Source organism: Argentina anserina, chromosome 6 (genome assembly GCF_933775445.1).
Source record: "Argentina anserina chromosome 6, drPotAnse1.1, whole genome shotgun sequence".
Classification (NCBI taxonomy): Eukaryota; Viridiplantae; Streptophyta; class Magnoliopsida; order Rosales; family Rosaceae; genus Argentina; species Argentina anserina.
The window spans coordinates 24972631-24992653 of NC_065877.1; the positions used below are offsets into that span (position 1 = coordinate 24972631).

The 20023-nt window shown below is 38.7% G+C and overlaps 3 protein-coding genes across 3 annotated transcripts in view; all 3 read right to left on the reverse strand.

Annotated features, from left to right (window-relative positions):
- Positions 1–20023, reverse strand: part of LOC126798978 (uncharacterized) — a 187386-nt gene that overhangs the window by 77353 nt on the left and 90010 nt on the right. The window lies entirely within an intron of this gene.
- On the reverse strand, positions 9491–10867 carry LOC126798972 (GATA transcription factor 9-like). Its single transcript, XM_050526074.1, has 2 exons — positions 10536–10867; positions 9491–10340 (listed from the first exon to the last, which is right to left on the reverse strand). The coding sequence occupies exons 1-2, from the start codon at positions 10803–10805 to the stop codon at positions 9630–9632; spliced, it is 981 nt and encodes a 326-aa protein (XP_050382031.1). The 5' UTR covers positions 10806–10867; the 3' UTR covers positions 9491–9629.
- Positions 15703–17313, reverse strand: LOC126798973 (protein transport protein SEC13 homolog A-like). The gene is made up of 2 exons (XM_050526075.1): positions 17231–17313; positions 15703–16805 (listed from the first exon to the last, which is right to left on the reverse strand). The coding sequence occupies exon 2, from the start codon at positions 16796–16798 to the stop codon at positions 15884–15886; it is 915 nt and encodes a 304-aa protein (XP_050382032.1). The 5' UTR covers positions 16799–16805; positions 17231–17313; the 3' UTR covers positions 15703–15883.

Genomic DNA, 20023 nt, shown 5'->3' on the forward strand with positions numbered 1-20023 from the left:
AACCAATCTACATTTTTTATGGTTATTGATGCGAGATTCTAGTGTTACGATGGGAAAAAACGCTCTAAAATAATGTCTAGAATGATACATTGTTTTGTGATAAGAGAAAGTGGTCGTTGATGAAGTGGGAGTGCCCTCCGAGAGGAAGGCTGAAAATGAACATTGATGGAGCATTTGTTGCTGAGTGTGGACGTGGTGGTGTGGGGTAGTGGTGTGGGATTTTAATGGTGTGGGAATTGATGCGCTTGTGAAGCCTTTTGTATATGCACACTCGGCTCTTATTATGGAAGTGGAGGCGTGTAGATATGGCTTACTCCTTAGTATTCACCAAGGTTGGTCTGAAATTGACATTGAAAGTGATTCAGTCATCCTAATTGCCACCCTTGCTAGATCAGAGGAGAACCTTTCAGAGGTGGGTCATATTTTGGATAATTATAAGCATTACTTTACTGTTTTTCAGTTAGTCATAATTCAACATATATTTCGTGAAACGAATGGTGTGGCGAATAGATCAACCCACTTTGCTTGTCAATTTTATCTTGATGGCGTTTGGTTAGAGGAGACTCATGCTATCATTTATGACGTTCTCTACGAGGATATGTGTAGTGGTGTTTCTATATCTCGGGTTTAGGCTCTATGTCATCTCTGTCGCGAGTTAACTTTTCTTTTTTGATAAACTAGTAAATTTTTTTTTCAGAAAGAATACCATTGTAAAATCAATGAACTTGAGCTATTAGCTAGACAACTCTTTCAAGGTGGGCTAGTACACAGGGCCGCTGCAGCGATCTTTGTTTCATAATAACAAGTTCAACTACTTCCTGCAACCTCAAAATTATATTTGATATCAGCATGTATGGTTAAAATTTTAGAGTTCTCAAATTTAAATTGTATGAATCTTCTCAGTACTAACTCAATTTCTCCAAAATTAAAAGAAATATATCTTATCATTAAAAATGTCGTACATCCCAGTATCATTTACTCTAGTGACATATATGCATCATTGCCTTCTCAAACATCTTCCTTAGTTATACCCATTACCCAGTAGTTAAATTAGATTACAAATTAGTAACCACCATGATATATATGCTACACGACCAACGTTCTATATGAGGCTTCAAAATGGTGCCGAGAGGGGCTCCTTTATCTTTTCTTGATCCGGTGTTTCAATATTCACAGGTGCACACAAGCATTGGCATGGTCTTTCAAGTACTTGAGCCTCCTCCAACTTTAGATTTAGCTTATTGTTACTTGCTTCTTCACCTTCGTTATCAATATTTTCTTTCTCCATCATCTGTCTCTTTGAAAAAATCGGTCTCAAACCCTACAGAGATTAATTAATTTGCAAATTCAGAAGCAGCAATATATTAATGATCATACACTCAACGCGTATATATACTTCATTAAGCCCAATTTCTTCTATCTGCAATTATAACATCCCATTCTTGCGATGAATATCTAACTCACGAGCTAGGAGGATCATGCATGATTTCTTCTATTTCCGTATCACTTTACTGTGAAAATGCTCATTCACTAGGGGTCTTGGGCACCTATAAGCTAGATTAGATATAGCCAAGTGATACAGCAATCCTATATAATTAATCAACGCAATTCTAGGCGCTACTCATAATCGATGCTTAACTAGTTTTAAGCTCGCGTACACGAGCAACCGATTCTAGAGTTCATAGATATTGATGGATGCTGTGAAGTAAAAGAACATTACCTCACTGAATGTAGCTGAGGCTTCATTTGGTTCCGTCTTCTGAACAACATCTGCAGCCATTTCCTGCATGCCAGGATAGTTATTATGCGAAACTGATCGATCGAAAACATGCAGCTCAAAACATACGGAACGAAAATAATAATATACGAAGGTAGCATGATTAATGATGGAATGTATATATAACTAGTACCCTTGCATGGTCGAGTTGTACTTGACTCAAGGTCCTAGGCTCCGTCTCGATGGAGCAACAAACTCTGGCCATGATAAACGAGCACAGACTTGATCGATCGATCTCAATGGTGGTACTGTAACACCGATTACTGAGACTATTGGATTATAGACCGATCCATATATATAGTCGATCATCTGTGACATATATAGCGCCGATGTGTTTTTTTCTGGTGTAACATCTTTCACGGAGTATATGACGGAGAAGTAGAGATGAAGCTTATAAAGCAAAGCGAAATCTCACTATCACTCACATCCCGTGCTTCTCTGATACTGCAGAAATTTTCTATGGTGAGGAGAATATATACATAGGTGTATTATCTGATATGTTGCATGTAATTGGTTAGCTGATATATATTTGGTGGAGGATAGGATGTGTTTTTAATATCTATGAGCTGTAAATTACCAAGTGATCACATCCCAACTGTACGTTAACTGTAATACTAATGCGCGATCACAGTCAATGAAATTCATATGATCCGGCCGGGGCCTTCGCTTGTGAATATATTGGATTACTCAAGTTCTTATATATTACGATTGTTTTTTTTTTCTGATCGATCATTACATTCCTAGGGGGCAGTACTTAAGAGTATTTTCACTATTTTGCAATGTTCTAATGATTTTCTGGGTGGAGTAATGAAATTTCTAGGTATCAATTACTCAGAGTCAGAGGCAAGCATCATAATTCTTTATCAAAGCCCAACAGAGCTAAACAAATAAGCCTCAAGTAGCCCCTATAGATTACAGAGTATAGACCACCCTATGTTGGTCTTTGACCTTATATACTACTACTAAGATTTCAAGATATGCTCAAAAAATCTCAAGTTTGGTATAGCAGTTAATTAATCTAAAACTTATGGGGTATAAACTAAGTATAATCTAGTGAGAAGAGCATTTACATGGAGCAGCATTATTAATCAAGTTGACTATAACTCCATACAAAACAAGGTTAACAAGAACAAACAAGGAGAAGCAACTGTAGCCAACTGGTGTTTGCAAAGCCATGTGCCTGCCCAAGCCTAGCTAGTGTGGGTAGGTCAAGAATAGCATCAGTATTATCTAGCTAGTTTTTGCTTGATTTACTAATTTAATTTGCTTAGCTCTCCCTCTCTTTCGTTGGTGAATTGAGATCACTAATCATTTAATCAATTTAGTCAAAAAAAAAAACCTACCCTAGTTTATGAACCCATTTAATCAGGTGAACTCATGTGAGGTGATGTAGTTGTACATTAAATTAATGTATCGGTATATCAAGTAGATTAATTTGCACTGCCGGCCCCCGGGGCAAGAGTAAGTAAGCTCTACGGCCCTATATTTTAAGAGACATCAATTAAAGAAAAAAAAAGAGCTAAATTGACTCATTATCATTTTTAGTAATGAAAAGTTAGCATTACCCACTAAACAAACATGAGATAAAAATAAAAATAAAGTCTATATTTTTTATAAATTAGTGTATTTATATATATGTCTAATGAGTTACCATCATTCATTCACAATTTTTTACTAAAACACATAAGACATCATAAAATAATCGTAATTTATTGAAATTTAAACTTGTGAGTTATTAATATATAGTAGATGATTTTTTTTGTTTAAGATTTTTTTAAGTATCTATTTTAAGGCCTCAAAATAATTTATGCCTTAAGTCTCTTTAGACACAAGGCGGCCGACCTGTTAATTTGTTCCTTTTTTTAGGGGAATGAATGACTTCATTTGACAATCGCCATGCACGGCCATAAGGACCAAATAAATGGAGTGACAGAATCACTCCAAATACAAGCTAAATTAAGCTAATAACAACGCACAAACGCATTTATTAAAAAAACTAAAGTTCAAGACAAAAAAAAACAACTTAAGTAAAGCTAAAGCATAATAACATTTTTACCCCAAAATCAAGTAACACTTCAACCAAATCAGGCCTAAGGCATCAATTACGTACCCTACACTAGAAGAGAGAGACAAGATAAGGGAGAAAAATGATATTTCCCTTTGAGTCCAAAAACATATCAAACCATCAAAAAAAAGAGAATTGAAATTATGAAGCATAACACAAAGAGACTAAGGCCCAATACCCCAAAATCTCCCTCTCCGATTGTAGATCCGAACAACTGGCCACAAGGGTTCCTCAGCCACCTCAATCTGGTGGCTTCCGCCATGGAGAGCTTTCGCTGACCCTCAGACAAGCGACGCTGGTACAAGAAGAAAATAGATCAACAAGCCCAACTACTTTTGTCATCGTTACCAACCGTTGAACCCGACTTTTGCCACCGGAACAAAAACAGAACAGGAGCGCAAGGTCTTGGCTCCGCTACCCGGCTCTTACCTTGGGAGAAAATAGGTCGCCGCTAATATACACCTAAGATTCGAATGGGAAGAAACCCAACTTCTTATTCGTACTTTGATCGCCGATCAAAGAACCACAACCCAGAAAATAAAAACGAAAGCACCATAGATGGGTGTCCGAGGAGCAACCACCTAAATGGGCGACACCAGAAGATGGGTGTCCGAGGCCCCCAACGCGAGCAGATCCTATAGGCACCGCCGTTTCTCCTTGAAACCTAGGTTTCGCACTGCTCGACTCCTCTGAGAAAAGGGGAGCGAATAGTTTAATTACTGGTTCTAGTTTACCCTAAAGATTAATTTGTTCCATTTAGTTCATAATTGCTATATTAAATCGATCAATTTGTACTATACAGCACACAGTTTTACATAATTAACTCAATTTGTTAAGAATAACATAAGAATCTAAAGGTGCATACCCACCTAGCTAGCAACTGGGATTAGCTTCTTTTGTTGAATTATATACCCCCCTTCCCAAGTTTGTCAAACAGTTTTGGGGTCAAATTCCAATCCTAAAGGTAAAGAAAGAAGATATGAGACAAAGTGTATATTCCTTCGCCCATCTTGTTCATGTTACTCATAATGCAAATGAAACCAAAGCAAAGAACTTCGTTTTTTCAGAATTGTTCCCTTGATCAGATGAACAGAATCTCATGCCATGATGAACACATCTTGATTTGATCGTTATCTCTCTGGCCATGTGAATAGGAATTGAAGGTCACATATGGAGAGAATGGGTATTTGTTCATCATGGAGTGGGACTTCCGAAAAAGAAGCCTATACCCCAAACCTTATCAGTTATCATCATCATTCAACTAATTTAGAAGTCCTGCTTCCCATTACCATTTATAAGCTGATCACTATTCAGTTGGGCATATTTTCTTCATGGTGGAAAAAAAAAATTGGTGCTCCATGTGGGATGCTTTCTAAAATCTAAGTAAACATCAATAGCCACCCATTTTCCTTTTCAGTGCTCCGATTGATCCCTTTCCTGCTCAGCTGCTTTAGGATATCGACTTTATACCAATGCTTCCAGCTATACTGTGAATATTCCTATATGCATGTAGTTCAAAATTAACCTAGCCTCCAGTACGTCTAGGGTTCTAACTTTTTTGGTGGGGGGGATGTATATATAGGGTTCTAACTTGGATGGAATATATACGTAGAAGTTAATTAGTACAAGTATATTAAACTATATACAGACAATACAGTATGTCGAGGGATATCTAATCTAATAAGGAACACATTCAGCCAAAGACGAAGTTACAGCAATCGAGACCTTACAAATTAAGATCAAACATAAGTTTTGGCAGCTGGCTATCAAGATAGAGAAAACTTAATGCAGTTATACGAGAAAAGAGGTTGATTGTTGTAGACGTACGCGTACAGCACATGCACTTATATACGGTGTAACGTAGACAAACTATAACATTCTATAAAAAGGAGTTCCAAAAATATACGGGTAGGCTTTCATTTTTAAGCTCATATATCTCAGCCAGCTAACCTCATCACCAAGACCGGTCAATGCAATCTTTGAGGACGACCGGGAAGCTTGCTAGGTTTGGTTCTTGTCACAATTATGAAGCAACAAGCACTGGGAGCTTGTCCACCATATTTAATCCGTAGTGTCGAACAAGTTCGTGTTCTCAAACTGTCGGAGCCAAACCACTTAACTTTTCCGTGATCATATCGCCTGCTAAACTCGGAGCTCAAAATTTAAGTACTATCACAATGAACAAAGGGGCCATCTAGTAATCGAAGTTTGAGAATGAATTATAATCAATATTGCTTAATACTAGCTGAAGGCAAAATGAAAAAACTAGACCCGTGTCATGAGGGTTAATCTAGCATACATCAATGTATGTTATACATCCCACATCTAACGGTTGACAACAGATATTATTTTTCTGACCTCACTCATAAAACAATATGGACCGTCGGATGTGAGATGTATAGTATACATTGATGTATACTAGAATTTTCCGTGACATGATGCCAAAGTCATAAAAGGTTAGCTAGAAATCTATAGGGAAGGGACAACAAACATATATATATTATGATCGTGTCTGTTTTACTTAAACAAATAACATGGTGGAAAATATCCCCATATACCTATCCTTAGACAAAGGAGTCAGCAAAGCCATATTCGTGAAATTAATCTGGGAAATTTATATTATCCGATGCAGAATATAGACGGAGGCAGGCATGCACGTCACGTAGAGAAGCATGTGCTAGGTTTCATCATCCACATGCAAAACCCCGAGCCTCCTTCAAATCACATTCTATCATGCTCCAGCTGCTAGCTATAAGCTTCGTTTTCAATTATATACGATGTTAGGGTAAGACCAACAATATCAATATGATTCTATGTACGCATGTGTAATGCGTACAAATGTTGTGTACTTTTGTGTACCCTTCTAAGTTCTACGTATATAAATGTGTGACTTTTCAAGAGGTTGATTGATAGCTAGCATGGATTAATTGCGTGGCCCAGCTGCACTTGGCTTTGTCTTCAATTCAATTCTATCACATTACGGGTATATAGATGCATCAAAAGGAATGGGCATATGTGCCACTGATTAAGTATCTAAATTCTGGTATTTTGAATGTAGTTTAGTACTTTAGAGATACTCAGGAGTTGAATAATTGGTTGGTGAGTTGGTACCCCTGGACGCGCGTTTCAAATTGTCAAAGGGTTCTCAGATATATACTGGGATTCGAATCAACACGAAAGGCTGGGGATCGAACGTTCAGGTCTAAGGAGCTCTCATCAGCCTGTTTTACCTGAAAAGCAGTTGCAGTGCATATGAAGCAAACACGGACGATTAAAGCAATGTAAAACTTGTTAGAATTATAAGATTGTTTTACCCTAGAGTAGTTTTGTCATTCGATTATCTCAACTTAGGTATATAACTCTTGTAACTTCTTTATTCTATATCAATGAGAATCAACATAATGTAACTTCTAAAGTATTCTTGTTTTCTTTACTTTCTTTCACAATTCATTTCAATATATAAATGCTAAATCATTTCATTGTATCCGATCTACTACCTTGTGGTTTCTGTGTCTATCCTAGCTTTACTTCCGCGTTTATTTGAACTTAGTTTGTAAGAGTCCAGATGTACCGCAACCAGTTGTTGGAAAAGGAGAATTTACAGTTATATTTACTGATTCTCCTCTTATAATCACAACACTAATTGATGTAACGAGAAGAAAACACGAATTAGTTGCTAAATGAACTAGAAAGTGACTCTAAGACAGTGGGAGCCCATAGAAGAGCAAAATGTCTAGGATCGGGTGGACAATTATAACAGTCCACAAGTGTACCTAATAATTTGTTTATCTCATCTCCACATGACCTTAACCTTTCGTGCTACCTGCACCATTTTGCAAGCTATCAAACCAAATACCCGTCGATCGTCTCTTCAATTCTGTGAATTCCAATTAAAAAAACCCCCCATTGTTTCTGTGCTTTGCTTTCTCTACTCTTCCTGCACTGGTTTCCTTCTTCGTTGTACGACTTTATCTTTAAATAAACGAAGTTTAATGGTAGCATGGTACGTACGAAAGGCGAAGGATGAGAGATTACTTAAATTCCCAAATCATCATTTCACTGAAACCCATGCGACTTCTTATTGGTTGCTACCCAGCTGCTTGTTATTCTCTCATGCCTCAAAGTTGGACCCCCATCATCATCATCATCATCTCGTCAAATTAACAACGAGTTCAATTTCTCTCTGTTTACATTGTACATTTGTACATTAGTAATTTTCCAAGAATAGGAAGTCAATAGATATATATGATCTAAATCATATAATCTTGGAAATAATATGAAAAAAAAAGACTTATATATGGAAACCCCTAAAACCTAGTTTCGTAATTTTGATGCGTTTTTTTTAGCAGAAAAAGAAAAATTATAGAGGACCCCTTATAACATGACCGTTAAGGGATAAATCAAGCTCTAAGGCAGTAGCAGCTTGGGGGATACCAACCCATTATCGAGGTTCATCGAGGGTGAGACAACAACAGTGATAGCATCAGCGAGAAAATTGGCCACTCTAAATACATGAGCAACCTTAAAGTTGTCCAATTTGGATAAGAAGTGTTTGCAGTCTCAAATTAGCGTCAAGATTTGCGGGGGGGGGGGGGGGGGGGTGACATTGAGCTGAAGGCACTTGATGAGAGTATCAGAGTCGCCTTCAATCATCAAGTGAGTAATATGTAAATGAGATGCAGCAATGAGACCATCCTTAAGGCCACAGGCCCACAACCTTCAGCAAACAGAATAGATGAAGGGGACAAACGGCGAGCTCCATAAAGAACAAGAGTACCATTAGAGTTCCTAATCACAAAACCAGCCGCAACATTGGAGGAGTTGAGGGCACCATCAAAGTTGAGCTTGTGCCAACCAGGGTCCGGGGGATGCCATTTGATCAAAGAAGCAGCTCTAATGTTCTAAAAGGATGATGACCATTAACTCTGCGAAAGGCACATGAGAAAGCATGTAATTTTGATGTGTTGATGTGCCTAATTTACATGTTATTCTTACTAGTCGCAATCTCCAATTTACGACCTATCTAATATCACAACTCTGATTTAATTATTAAGAAAGGACTGTGTTTTATAAAGATTTTTTTTTAAAAAAAAAAAGGAAAAAGGAAACTAGTATGTTAGATATGTATACACATGATAAAATAATTTTTTCCCTCGTATAAAAATTTATTATCCAATCTCATAATGAGAAGCTTAATAATAACCAAGGTTACAGTACAAAGTCTTAGAAGTTATTCAATGATTCTTCAAAAAAGAAGAAGTTATTACATGATTCATTTTTGAATCAACAAAGCGCTAATGAGGAGAAGTTGACTACATGAGTGGTTTTCTTTAGTTCATAGTATGTTTGTTATGAATCACTACCCATTTTAACCTATTCATTTCTAAATTAAATTGTCCATAAAAGTAATATAGTGTTGTGACCTGTTAGATTGTCCATCTAAGTTATGAATCATAATAGAATAAACAACAGATAAATAAAGATTAATTTTATTAATTTAACAAAAAAGGGAAACAAAATAATGTGATTCTCAATTTGCCAATCTTGTTTGGCAAAACAAAAAAAAGGTGCAATACAAAGCTTTCTTCTTCCTCCACTTTTTATTTCCTTTTTCCCTCAAATTCTACAACTTTTGCTCAATGGCCCCTTTAACTACAAATTCAAATATTGAACAGCAAAAATTAGCAAAATTAATTTTAACTTAAGCTGGGAAATTAAAATTAAAACTCCATGTTAAACCCCAGCAGAGGTCCAACCTAAACCTTACCCTACACTCTATCACTCCCACTACATCATCTGCCGAAAATCGCTCGCAGCCCGGTGGTGGATCAAGAACTCACCCCCACCGTTGGATACGCCAAAAATCGAAGGCGGGCTCAGAAACTGATGCTGATGCGACCTCTGAAACTCCTTCTGCCGCCGCAGCTCCAGAACCTTCCTGTGCGAATTCGAATGCCGCGCCGACACGAACGTCGGGCTTGCCGCCGGCCGGTACTCCGGCACCAGCCGCCCCGACTTGTACCGCACCCCGCACGCGTTGCACAGCGTCTTCGGGCCCATCGGCCCCGTCCGCCACTGCGGCGTCTTCTCCGACGCGCAGTGGAGGCATTTCCGGCCGGAAGAGTCCGAGCCGGAGTTCGAGCTCCCGCCTTCCCGCTTCTTCCGCGACGTAGTCGCCGCCGCCGCCGTCTTCGGAGGCGTCGGCTCGGTGTTGGGAGTGATGAGGTGGAGGAGGCGAGTGGTCCAGTCGCCGGGGGCGGCGCGTGACCGCTTGCTGCGGGCCTTCCCCGGGAGAGGCGTCTCGTGGTGGAATAGCGGCGGGTTTTGCGGCGTCTCGGCCGAGGAGGAGGAGGTTTCCGGTGTTTGGGGTTTCGCCGTGGCGGCGGTTGTGGTGGTGGTGGTGGTGGAGAGGAATTGAAGGGCATTGAGGTCTTTGTCCGCCGAGAATGAGTCTTCCACAAAGTTCGATAGCCATTCCAGCTCGGCCAAGTCGTCGTACTGTAACAAAATTTACAGTTACAGAATTTAGTTTACTTCCAAATTTGCATGCGAAATTTAAATTCTAATTAAGTGTTTAATTAAAGTAATAATGACAATATTAACGTCACGGTCATGCAAACTGCATGCAGAATGCAGAGAATTAATGACAGCGTTAAATTAAATTCCAATTACGGTTAGGTGCTCAATTATTACCGGAACGCAGAGGTCGCCGGAGAATTGAGACTCGCTGAAGCTGCGGTTGCCGGAGAATTGCGCCTCTCCGCCGGAGACGGAGGAGTTGCAGCTGTCGACGGCGGTGACGGTGCTGTCGAAGAAGGCGTCGGTGACGAGAGCGTCCTCGTTGGAGAAGTCGAGGAGGTCGTCGATGGTGAATTGGTCGGGCTTCTGGTCCGGGAGCTGCCGCTTCTCAGGGGAGAGCTGGCCGTCAAAGTATCCGCCGACGTAGAATTCCGGCAGTTCCATTGGGAAATGTGTATCGGAATCGATGCAAGTCGTTGAGAGAGAGAGAGAGAAAAGGGTGGAGAATGAAGAGTGTGGTGGTTTGTGAGTATCTTGAGGGATTCAGAGAGAGAGTGAAGGGTGGGGGGGGGTTTTGAGGAGTGAGGAGAGGGGTAGGGATGTAATAAAGTGGATAATTGGAGGGCGGGTTTAGAGGAGGAGAGGTTTGGATTAAATAATAGGGGGAAGTGCTGCCCCCCCCTTTGCTGGCCTTTTGAACCGAACCTTAAGAAGTCTCACATGATCGCTGACAATGCCTCCACCTTTGTCACGTGCCTTTTGGACCCACCCACCCCCAGAGTGAGAACGGATAGTTTTACTGTGGGGTTGACAAAATGTAAGTGGTAATAAATGGAGGTGTTAACAAAAGCTTATCCCAGTATTTACCAGGGTCAATTGGCATGGGGATTGGTGTCGGGTGACTCGGGCCCATCTGACCCAGTCAGGGGAAACCATTGTGTAGTAAATGCAAATGGATAGTACGGCAGAGGCAGTAATATTAGTTCTTTGATCTTAAACACTTGGCTTAAGTAGAGCTTCCCCTTACATTTCACTCCTCAATTCTGGGAGGGTATGTGCACCAAGACTCTGGCACCTTTCTAACAATAAGTAATGGGTAAATTTCCGTGTTTTAAACTTTTCATTATCTGTTGGAGATTGTCTCGCTCTACAAATTTAATTGAGTCAAAACTATTCTTTTAAGTATGCGTTATGGCGTTTGTTCTAGTGAGGCAATGTGAGTTACTTGTTTCGTCGGTCAAATGGCTACAGTCTCCTATTAACAAAATGAAACTTACTGTTATTCGTATGTTCTAGTAGCTACATGGTAGAAAAGCTGATAAACATAACAATTTATGTCTCTCAATGAGCATTATCTTTCTAGTGTATCACAAAAATTGTAAAGTAAATAAAATAAATGATGATGCACTATTTTTCTAAATGGTGCTTGCTATAATACACAAGTTATGTGTGGCTCTTATAGTTTGTTTGTATGTACTCAATGTCCCCCATTGTGTTTTACAATTTCATTAATGGCTATAACTCGGGGCGGCCATTCTAGTCTTTGTTAAAAGAAAAACAAAACAAAAAACTACATATGTCGTGTAAAATGAATTTATAGTCTTGTTATTACGTTTAGTATGTCATTCATTCTCACATGATTTTTCTTATTTAAAAAAAAGAGTAAGTTTCCTAATGAGTTTACAAACACATCGTTTCACTCGTTGGAAACTATGACTATCATTGTACATTACACATCACTATATAGTAAAAAATCTAGTTTACTCTGGGGAACCACCTGGACCGCTTCTTATGCTCTCTCCCTATCGAAGTCGACACTTCTCAATGCCCCCAACAAGTGATAACGATGTATTTTCTCTATAATTGAAGTGCATTATAGTATGACATCGAAATAAAAAACAAAAATGTGAACTTTTCTCTTATGAGGTAAAAATTGAACATGAATTGATTTTGTTCTCATCATACTTCAGTGGTGGGGGAGAGTATTACCCAACATTTAGTGGGTGAAAATGGACTGGTGAGAATGAGAAAACAAGAAATAAATTGAGAACAAAAAGGGAAGATGCTCATAGTTAATCCGATGTGGCAGGTGGGATTAAACTCATTAGAGTGAAAACCCTTACTAACAAAGCCACGTGGACGAGATCATGACCGTTATTAGGTTAAGTTGAGCTGTAAGCATCGTGCTTAAACGTGGGTGAGGGAATATAATAGGGGTGGTTATGATATAGGAGCAGTAGTAGCAGCAAATAGGGGGTAGAAAGACAACGGATTAAAGTTAAAAAATTGAAAAAAAAATCAGAGGGAGGAAACTTAAACTAAAGAGGGGAGCACAATTCCCGAGGGATAAAAAGTATTAGGAGCAGAGGAATCCGGCTGTAAACTTGGATGCTATTATTGGAGGAGACTCTCCTTGCTTCTGCGACAAAACCTGCAGGAGGATCGATTCTACCAGGTTCTACTTGTTAACTCGATTACTTCTCCTTAATTTTCACTTCATTCTTACTAGAAATAACCAGATGTAAAATGATAATGGGTTTGATGACTCTCAAGTGTTTCTTGTCACTGATAATGATTTCGGGAACCAGATGTTTCTAGTTTTAAGCTGGCAGAATTTTAAGCTGACATGATAACAAAATAAGAAATGACACTTGCAATCATTATATATAACGTTATGTGTCATTTAAAACAATTAATGCATAATTGCATACGTCGAACTCTTGTCTTTTTACTTATAGAAAAAAGAAGTGTATCGTAAAAAACGTCATTAGAGTCTTAGCACTTTAGTGAAATACCTTCTAGTGAATACATGAACGTCTTGACTCTTGACACTCAAGTGAAATCTCTCAAGGAAAAAAAATGTTTTCAAACTTTAATTTTCGGTCTGAAAATAGCATTAGTTTAGTGACTTTAGTCCCATGACTCCAATGTACCAAGTGAGTGCAAAGGCTTAATGTCCCAACTCTCAACCATGCATCACGTACTGATTGAAAATTCTTATAGAAACATCACTTGCACGTCTTCAATAGAGAAATGAATTTGGGAAGATAATGTTTACTTAGGCGGGGAGGTGGTCAAGTCCAAAGACTCCGAGTATGGCCGGAATCTATCGATGACGACTTTCACTTTCTCTTGGTGCTTCCTCACACGTGCATTATGCTCTGCATGTCTAAACAGTAACATGGTAGCACGTGCACCGTAGGTCACGTGCCTCTCTCCTTAATGCATGGGCTTAGACCTTAATTGATTGAGGGGGAGTAGCTTAATTATAAGATTAGCTAGTAGCTAACCTCAATTATTGGCAATGTCACTGGTGCACACTGTGGACTTGCCCACTCCAGTCTCCAGTGCTTTACTGACTCTACCCCCTCTACTACATGAAAGAATACTTAAACGATTTTGCGCATATAGGGGTCGAAATTCGGATGGTAAAATCAGCCACAAATTACAAGGAGGCGCGGAGAAACATTCCCCGATCAACAGTAATGCTCACTCTTCATTCGCCTTTGCGATGCATTACGAAATCAAATGCCTGTAAGTGGCTGAGGTTGGGGCTGTCGGAGCTATTGCGCCATACTCAGGTTGCGGACTAAAAAAATTATCAGAGGAACAATAGTTTTAAGCAATTTTTAGTAATGTCAAGAAAGGCACCGAGTTGGAAAGGCATCGACTCCCACGATAGATGCATCTCCAACGAAGAGGTTGGGTTTCTCCCATATTAATCTTTCTTGTTTCTCCGGGCGTGTATTACATGTCACAAATCCAAACACATTGCAGGCTCATGCAACTTCAAAGAGGTACAGAGGTCATATGTTTTATGAAGCATTTGTGGCTACTTGTGTTGTGGTGTACTGGAAACACACTACACGCTCCAGAGCAGGGTGGCGGGGAGATAGGTTCATATATATAAGGGCTAGAAACAACAGCCCTCACACCGTTGCCATTAATGAAACTGACAGGTTCTTATATTAAGAAGAGATGGGAGGGGAGAGTGAAGGCACTATGCAGCTCCGCTGCTAGGTTCTTATACTGACATGAGAAAGGAGGGAAGATATACCACTTCCGGGCACTATGCAGTCGGCCACTGGAGTTGTGTCATTTCGAATTCATGTCAATTAGTAACTGAGCAATCCAAATAACTTGATACCATCTCACTTCAGATAACTCATTTTCAAACGGACTCTCTTCCGATGACGAGTTTTCAGAAAGTAAAGCAAATCCTTTCACCTACCTGAATAAACTACAGAATGAGATATCTACTGAAAAGCGGTCACAGCCATTGTAAATGTCGGCTCTGGTGTTAGTGGTGCAGGTCCATAATCCACATTAGGGATCTGTTTCAAGAAGCACATGTCTCACTATATTGAGCCACTGACAAGGAAAACCAGTTCTAAGTGTAAATTGAAAACAGCACCACGTTTAAATAGGCAAAACAGTGTATATCAGACTTGATACAAACGCTGAAGAAAAATGCAGCAGTTATATGCACGCAAAAACTTTGAAGTACAAAGCAAGATTGCAATTTAGCTTCAACGTGCCCAATAAACAAAGCACAAGGTAACTAAACAACAGTCGGTGTTCCCAACACATGATTAATGACCAAGGTAAGCTAAGCCATCAAAAACAATTCCAATCAAACAAGGCAGCAAACAATTTTTAGAAACCAAGTTTCAATGGATACAAAGTTACAAACTCATTCCACATATGGTATCTGTATTGAGAATCACATGTATCAATCTATTGAGCCACTGATAAGGCAAAACCAGCGCATATCAGAGTTGGTTGAAAACAACACCAAGTTTAAATGGGAAAATAAACTTGATTCAAAAGCTTAAGAAAACTACAGCAGTATATACACAGCAAAAACCTTTGTAATACAAAGCAAAATTGCTATTACGCTTCAACGTGCCCTATAAACAAAGCACAAAGTAAATAAACAACCGTCAGTGTTCCCAACATATGATGATTAATGACTGAGGTAAGCTAAGCCCCCAGAAAAACTTCCAGTCAAACAAGGCAGCAAACAACTTTTCGAAACCAAGTTTCAACAGATATAAACTCAGACAAATATATTGGCAGGTAAGTAATTCTGCATAACAAAGTCATAACATCATGAACAACAAATCCAAAGATCATTAGACTAATAGGAAAATAAACATTCATGGTCTTGGCTACAATGCGAATTGCATCAGCTTGTCTAGTTCAAGTAGATAATAACCTGCAGGTTAAGGTGGCAATGTGCAATATGCCACTGAAAAACATTGGTATGATAAAAACAGAAATTAAAGACATGCAAATCATAGTATTTCCTTCTCTCATTTTCATTTGTTAAAGAAAACAAAACTTGAAAACAGAACTCACATGTATCCGGAGTGCAGTAGTGTAAGAAATGTAAAGTTGATAACAACTATCAACAGTACTTAATTTATCATAATCTCATAATAAGTCTTTATATCTGTGTTCATAGAAGACATCTGGGAAATAATCTGATGCAACAGAAGCAAAATTATGAAAATAAGATTTTATGGCTCAACTGTTGTCACCTGTTGCCAGTCCCCATCAACTTCTTCCTTCCACAATGTCACACTGTTGTTCCCATCAGCCACAGCCAATATGTTCCCTGTAAGTGACCATGAGACCTTCCAAACGGGTGCCTTGAAATCATGCAGCACCTTATGTTCCCACTGATCCCCATCCTTGGCCACAGTCCAGATGATAACTGTACCATCCTGTGATGCACTGGCTATTGTGGATTTTGGCAGTCCCAAGTTAGGTGCCCAGGCAACATCCCTAACCCAATCAAGATGCTTTTGAAGAGCTGGAAAACAGTCCATCTTCCAAGCGCCATTAGTAAGCTTCCAGATCTTTACGCTGTTATCACAACCACCAGAACAGAGCTTCTGAACCGTGTCAAGCAGACCAGAACCAACAAGAGCACCAGGAGCTGTTGAAGGGGCCCAGGAAACAGAGGTGACACCAACAGGGTGAGCTTGATCAATCTTTGTGGTCTCCCAACCAGCATAAACATTCTCTCCTTTAGCAGTGAAAACCGAAATATTCCCATCAGAAGAGCCACAAGCCAAACAGAGACCAAGTTCATGAGGAGCCCAAGCAATCGAGTTGACAGACGATTTGTGATCATCGAAAACATGAGCCTGCGTCCACTCATTCTGATTCCCTTCCTTCCAGATAATGACGCGCCCGTCATATGAACAAGAAGCAAGCAACGACCCGAACTTAGGGTGCGCCCAAGCCACCTGCCAAACAGGCCCCTGATGACCAGTCAGGGTGGCAAGATGCTGCGAGGCCGAGTTGCTGACTCCCACTATCTTGATGGTGTTGTCGGACGAAGCAGTGGCTAGGCGCTTGCCGTAGTAATCCATGACCACATCGTGGACAGTGTCCTGGTGACCAGTCTCAACCTTCTGCGCAGGCATTTCTCAACTATTCCAACAATATACAAAAATCAGCAAATTCAACCTAAATTCAGACACAAATCAAACTACATTGTCCTCTCCCCAAACAACACAAATCCTCCAATTCTTAGATTATTAGTTCTTCTAATCATCATTACACAAATAATATCAAATTAAACAAAAGAAGCCTGGTGTTTCTTATATTAACAAACATCAAATTCCAATCCGTACGCGATATCATCAATGAGATCTCACATACATGTTTAGATATAACCCATGCAAGCAATCGGGGCTTAACGAAAAACGAAGATCGATTATCGATTTCTGAATTTTACAGAGATTACAATACAATATTTGGGTTTTCACATTACGAAACCAGAACAGGAATAAAACGACGAAATTAAAATCGATGAGGAAATCCAATAAGAGTGAGGAGAGAGCGACAGATCTTACCTGGGTAACAAAGCTAGGGATCTCAAACGACGCAGTTTCAGGACCAAGAGAGCAATTCTCTACTGCTGTGAATCATAACAGAGACCTTCTTTCGGTTTCATAACCACAACGCTTTTGAGTTGGGCCCACATTTTATAAAAAAGCAGGCCTATATGAGAGTCTCTAGGCCCAAATTGGGATTGTGGGAGAGACTTCAAAAGCACGCAAAACTCGAGTGGTGGACGACATGCCGTAGACGACGGCGAGCCATAGCTGAAAATCTCCAAAAACCATCATTAGCGTTGTCGCCCCGTCAACGATTGGTTGTCGGGACTCATGGGGTCCACGGGTTTCTGGTCGGGTCATGCCTGTTTACCTGGCGGGTCCCGCGGACCTTTTTTCGGGTGGTCACCTGCGTGTATGGTACATACATACGGCGACTTCCTACATACGGTTCGACCATACGCAACGTATTTTGTTTTGTGGTCAAGATTTGGTGGAATATGTACGAGTGATGGAGGCTTTTGAGTTTGTAGAACAACGAAGTCAAAAGGTGTACGTCTGAGAATAGCTCAACCTTGTCGTTCTGGGATCTTATTAATTGATTTACCTTTTTTGGGGTGGGAGATTATCAGAACAAAATCTACACTTTTTTTTTGTCTGAAAAAAATCTACACTAAGTGGATCAATAATGAACGATGAAGAAAAGACTGAATTTTTAAGTGTGTATTGATTGAGATCATGACCCTGCATGAGGTATGACACTATTCTGGTACAATAATGTTGTTTTGTTGTATTTGATTATTGAGGGAAATTTCAACTTATAACATCTTGAACAACTCTTTTAAAATCAAAATGATTTATATTATAGAGAAAATACATTAATTTTTAGCTTTAATAACTTATTTAAACCGTTTTTTATAATAAAGAAAGTGGAAACAAAGATAAACAAAAAATTTAGATTTATAAATTTTTAAAATCTATATAATTTTTAAAACAATCTCTAAACTTTATTTCTTATAAAAAAAAATCACTCTCCATAAAAAAAATAACAAAAAATAGAGAATGATTCTTGGTATAAATTATAACATTATGAGATTTAATTTGATTTTTATTTAATTATATACATTCGTATTTAATTTTATACAATATAATAGATGAGTTGTTGGAATTGAGTTTTTTTTTTTGTGTTTTCATCCTCTATAATAGAGAATTTTAAAATGAGTTGTTGGAGATACTATTAGAGTTTAGGATTTTGATTCTTTTTATATGAAAACGAACTTCGGAACCATTTGCGGCCAATTAATCTAGGGGTGGGCACGGGACGGGATATGGCTCATCCCATGTCTCATCCCACTCTTTTGAATCGGGACAGGACGAGGGTTTTCAAGAATGCATCTCACTCGGGATTAATCCCGGTTAGGACGGAACGAGATCGGGACGGAACGAGACAAATGCCACATTCCTATGAAGTTAAATAAAAACTTATATTTTTACTTTTTCATTAACAAATTAACATTTAATAATGAAATTTTAACAAAACAAATGCATATTATGTTCAAAATATTATAATTTACCATTATTATTTGAGTTAATATAATTTTGGAGTTATTAAGAACATAAATTAGTTTCATTTTGATACAAATATATAAGAATTTTTAAGTTTTATTAAAGGTGGGACGGGACGGGATGAAGCGGGATAGAAATTATTCGTCGCACGTCTCATCCCACTATTATGAAACAGGATGGGATCGGGACGGGACAAACGTTTTTAGACCTTCGTCCCGTCCCGTCCCGTCCCGTCCCTATGAATTTCAGGATGGGATCGGGATTTCTGTTTTTTATGCCCACCCCTAAATTAATCAATTCGAATGACTTAAGGTGATTAAACACGCCAAAGTCAATTAAATTGTGGTCAAATTATTGGACAATTCTTAATTTTAATTAGGCTTGAGACCGGTTCCAAAATACTGATTTTTTTCCTGGAATCGAAAAAGAAAAAATGGTACGGATTTAGCACAATTTGCTTCCGGAACAGGAATCAAATTGAATCGCCAATATCATATCGGTTTCTGGTTTTTTTACGGTTCCAAAAGTTTATTGTAATATATATATATAGTCTCAAAGCCTTAAACAATAACCATATAAAATACAAACTTCAAAATACAAATACAGAACGCCATCAACCTCTTTAGTAAAATTACTCAATGATCAACAATTAACATACTCAATTATTTCAAAAAACATTGAGAGAGAGAGAGACTGCAAACTTATGATAATTTGGATTTTAGGGGGTAACAAAGTAATAGAGAAAGTCAGAGTATAAGGCAAAGTGAATAAAGTTTTTTTTTGTTTATATAGTGATCAGTATGAGTCTAAGAATTAAATTAAAAAATGTGATTAGGGATGCGACGACGAAAGATGTTTCTTTTATGGATTTTTCTTATATATTTGTGAATACTCGGTTCTAACGGTTCCAAAATCATTTTTAAAAAAAGGAACCGAAATTGAATCAAATCAGTTGTTTCGGTGTTGTTCCTCTACGGTTAGTAATTTATTTATTTTTTGAATCGAATCAAATCAACCATTTCGGTGTTGTTCTCATAATTCTAAACGGTTCTCGGGTTTAAAGTCTAAGGCCTAATTTTAATTACTGAAGTTTGTACAAGTACGATAAAAAGAAAAAAATATAATAATAATTACACGTATAATCCTTGAGTATGGACCTATGATGCACAAAAGCTTCACTGGAGGTATGATTCACGCATCGGAATCAGAATCGGAATCGGAATCGAAAGCGGAAACGTCCGGAAG

Coding starts and splice junctions, on each gene's coding strand:
- LOC126798972 (XM_050526074.1), bottom strand. CDS start 10,805: ATGGAACTGCCGGAATTCTACGTCGGCGGATACTTTGACGGCCAGCTC. Junction 10,341..10,535: donor CCGGCGACCTCTGCGTTCCG/GTAATAATTGAG, acceptor ATTTTGTTACAG/TACGACGACTTGGCCGAGCT.
- LOC126798973 (XM_050526075.1), bottom strand. CDS start 16,798: ATGCCTGCGCAGAAGGTTGAGACTGGTCACCAGGACACTGTCCACGAT.